The following is a 3,199-nucleotide window of genomic DNA, read 5'->3' as shown; positions in this document are numbered from 1 at the left end:
AGGCATGATGGCCTTCACCCACTGTGTATTCGGTACAAGCCCCGAGGCATGATGGCCTTCACCCACTGTGAAATCCTTTGTGCTCCACCTTGCTCTCCCCACAAACCTGGGAGGTGGCCTAAATGTCAGCATTGAGGGTGAGGGGTTGCTGAGCTGGGGTAGGCAGATTTCCCACATTCTGGTCCTGGCTGTCGCTGACGTGTGGCTTTGGAAAAGCAACTACCCCCAACCGCACCCAGAACCCAGCCTCCTTATCTGCAAATAGGGTGTTTTAACTACTGTTTCTTCTAGCAGCCCCTCCCAGACTGCCTCTCAAGTTTTGCGGGGACAATACTGACAACTGGCATGACAATCTCTGCATCCTGGCTCATCAGTCTCCTCTCCGTGCCCTAACCTGGGCTGGGCACGGGGCTCACCTGGGGTCAGAGCCATCAGGAGGGGCAGGGGGCTCAGGGTGGTGGTGGCTTCTCCGGCAGATCCGGTTGAGCAGGACCTTGACCTTGTCCCAGTGGGAGAAATCCCGCTGAGCAGAGGAGGAGGGGTCACCAAGAGCCCTCCCCACACTCAGACCCCCAACCAAGCTCCCAGAGACAGTTGTCACCACAGCCAGAATGAGTCGCCTGCTCCAAACAGGAATCAATCCTGTCATTTTCCCAGAGTTGCTGGCCCCCAGAATGCCCATGCATCCCCACCTCCCCTCCCCCCACTCCAGCCCACCACCTGCCCCACATACACCCGTCCCCTACCTTGTGTCCCTGGGAGGATGGCAAGTGGTACGCTGGCTCCACTGGGGTTTCTGGCAGCCTGGGAGGGTTGGCGCTGGGCACCTCCACCTTTGGGGGTGAAGCAGCCTTTGCCCCTTCAGAAAAAGAATCAGGTTGGCCAGGGCCAGAAGACAGCCCATCAAGCTTCGGCTCAGAGGACCTGCTGGTGGGCCCCAGGCATGCAGGACAAAGGGCGACACGATGGCCCCTCACCTGTCTGCTCTGTCTGGCTTAGCAGCTCCCATGGCCGCTGCCCCCCATTACCTGGGGTGTGTAAGGGGGACGGTAAAGGGGCTCGGGCTGACTTCTTCTCACCGGGATCCTGTGCACAGGAAAGACAGGTGATCAGGGCCTGGTTAGAGGGGTGAGGCTGTTCTGAGGGCAGCCACAGTTCCCGGGGTCCCATCTGTCCTCTCCCTCCCCCACTCGCTGGCCCGACTACCCCCACTCGCATCTCACTCACCCCTGGGGGCCTCTGGATCCGCAGCTGCAGGTAGAGCTGCTGGAGCCTTGCCATCTGCTCCAGCACTAGGCACAGGTGTTCCAGATAGCGAAGACCCTGCCCAGGGAGGCAGGCCCAGGCTCCAGGCCCCAGGCCCCCCACCTGCGGGACATTGTGAGATAGGGGAGATTTCAATCAGGCTCCTTCCCTACCCCAAGCAGCCAGGCTGGGCTCAGCCAGCAGATAGGAGCGGAGTGGGCCCCGAGGAGGAACACACGCAGCCAGCTTCCCCACTGCCCAGCGGGGCATGGTGCCAGGCAGGGCCCGAAGCTGCCCAGCTCCTCTGTGGAGGTGGCCACGCACAAATGGAAGTGGGGTGCAGCAAGAATCTAGGACACAACCCAGCAATTAGGGGCAGGGAGTGCCGCACCCCGAGAGAGCTCCAGGGAGAACCAGAGGAGCTAGGCTGTCCATCCCGCTCTTAAACCCAGCCTGAGAGTGGGCACTCACCGCCTCTTCCTCCAGGCCTGCCTCTAGGTCTGTGTCTGCCTCCATGGACTCCGGTTCCCCTGCTCCAAAAAGGGGCACTTCACGCTCGCACTTGCTGGGCGGCCGCAGGCAGCGGTGTTGTCCTGACAAGCTAGCGGGAGCTGTTGGGAGCCGGTGGGAATGCTCCAGCACTTGTCCCAGCTTCTGGCTGGCCAGGGGCTGGTCTACAGGGGCTGGGGGCTCGGGACTCCCTGAGGATTCAAAGTCCAGGGAGTCCTGAGAAAGGCCTGGTAAGGCAGCCAGGGGGCTGTCCCCAACTGCCATCTCCACTCCTGAGTCCCGGGAAGCCAGTTTGAGAAACAGCGCCTCCCTGTTGACACCTCTGAGCTTGTCACCTCTCTCCCAGGATGAGCACCCGTGGGCAGCGTCCGGGATCCGTCTGTAGGTGCTGGTGACTCCAGGCACTATGCAGCCCCGTGCCAGGCCCTCGCCAGTCCCATCTGCATGGAGAGTCAGTGTCAGGCTGGGCAGGCCACCCCCAACACCCCCAGCATTCCTGATGGCTGGCAGCACTGCCCCAGGGAGGAGTGTCCTGAACCAGTGAGGAATGGTGGTCACTGGACAGCCACGGGCCGCCCGGATATGGCCCCAGCTATTTGGGAGATGTGTGGATGGGATTCCCTTCACAACAGTTGTTAGCGACAGGGAACCCGTGCTCTGAGCTCTGTGGTAGGCAAAGCCCTGGTAGGCCACATCCATCCATCCCTTAGATGGCCTGCGCCTGCGCTTCCCACCTAGGATCAGCCCACCATCTCCCAAGTCAGAAGTGGGGAGCCACAGGCTCTTCCGCTGCTCCCCAAGCGGGAGTAGGGCTGTGTCTAGCTTCAGGGAGAGGGGAGAGGGTACAGAGAGGAAAGCCTGGGATCCAGTCTGCTCTCTGGGGGCCCCTGCGGCATCAGGATGCCAGGTGAAGTCTCTCCTGCAGCTCACGGGGAGAGTGATAAAAATCACCGCTCTAACCGATTTGGGTTTCTGTTGTAAGTGAGGAATAGTGAAGATTTTATGAGAAGTTTAAAATTAAAGAACTAAAGTGAAAGAAAGGGACGAAGGGACAGCATTAGCACCCCCTCACTGTCACCTCCGCCAGGCCCTCTCGCGACGAGGCGTCCTGGCGGAGTGAACGGTACAGGAAACAGGCCGGGGGGAGCGGGGACGACCTGCGGGGCACGCGGGAGCCGGATGCCAACCCAGGCCCCTCTGGGCAAGGAAGTGGGCCAGGAGGTCACTGGGTGGGAGAGGGGTCCGCAGCCACGGAGGGGGCTGGGGCGCGGGCGGATTCCCACATCCTCAGACGGAGCGGGAAGGTGAGGGAAGCGGAGCCGGAGGAAGTGGGGCGGAGGCGGTGGCTGGTTTAACGCCTGAGTCCAGAGGGGCTCCAGCCTGCACGGCGTCCCCTGATGACCGCCTCTCCAGAGGGAGGCGGTGAGGGAGGCGCAGCGGGGCG

At 61.9% G+C, this 3,199-nt stretch overlaps 1 protein-coding gene across 2 annotated transcripts in view; it reads right to left on the bottom strand.

Annotated features, from left to right (window-relative positions):
• The window catches only part of LOC105531015 (chromosome unknown open reading frame, human C8orf58), a 4,436-nt gene extending 1,243 nt beyond the window's left edge, over positions 1–3,193 (bottom strand). Inside the window, exons 1-4 of one of the 2 annotated variants that reach the window (XM_011968801.1) lie at positions 1,717–3,193; positions 1,228–1,368; positions 978–1,086; positions 747–859 (exon numbers count right to left, since the gene is read on the bottom strand). In XM_011968801.1, the coding sequence (XP_011824191.1) occupies positions 747–859; positions 978–1,086; positions 1,228–1,368; positions 1,717–2,454 (1,101 nt within the window). In that variant the 5' untranslated portion in view covers positions 2,455–3,193. Of the gene's footprint in view, positions 1–136; positions 860–977; positions 1,087–1,227; positions 1,369–1,716 lie in introns of those variants that run through there. The other variant, XM_011968800.1, reaches the window with a different exon arrangement.
• Between the last annotated feature and the right edge of the window lie 6 nt (positions 3,194–3,199).

The sequence above is a fragment of the Mandrillus leucophaeus genome, unplaced genomic scaffold (genome assembly GCF_000951045.1).
Source record: "Mandrillus leucophaeus isolate KB7577 unplaced genomic scaffold, Mleu.le_1.0 Scaffold86, whole genome shotgun sequence".
Taxonomy (NCBI): domain Eukaryota; kingdom Metazoa; phylum Chordata; class Mammalia; order Primates; family Cercopithecidae; genus Mandrillus; species Mandrillus leucophaeus.
The sequence above is the reverse complement of the archived record's forward strand: the minus strand, read 5'-3'. Positions and strand labels throughout refer to the sequence as shown.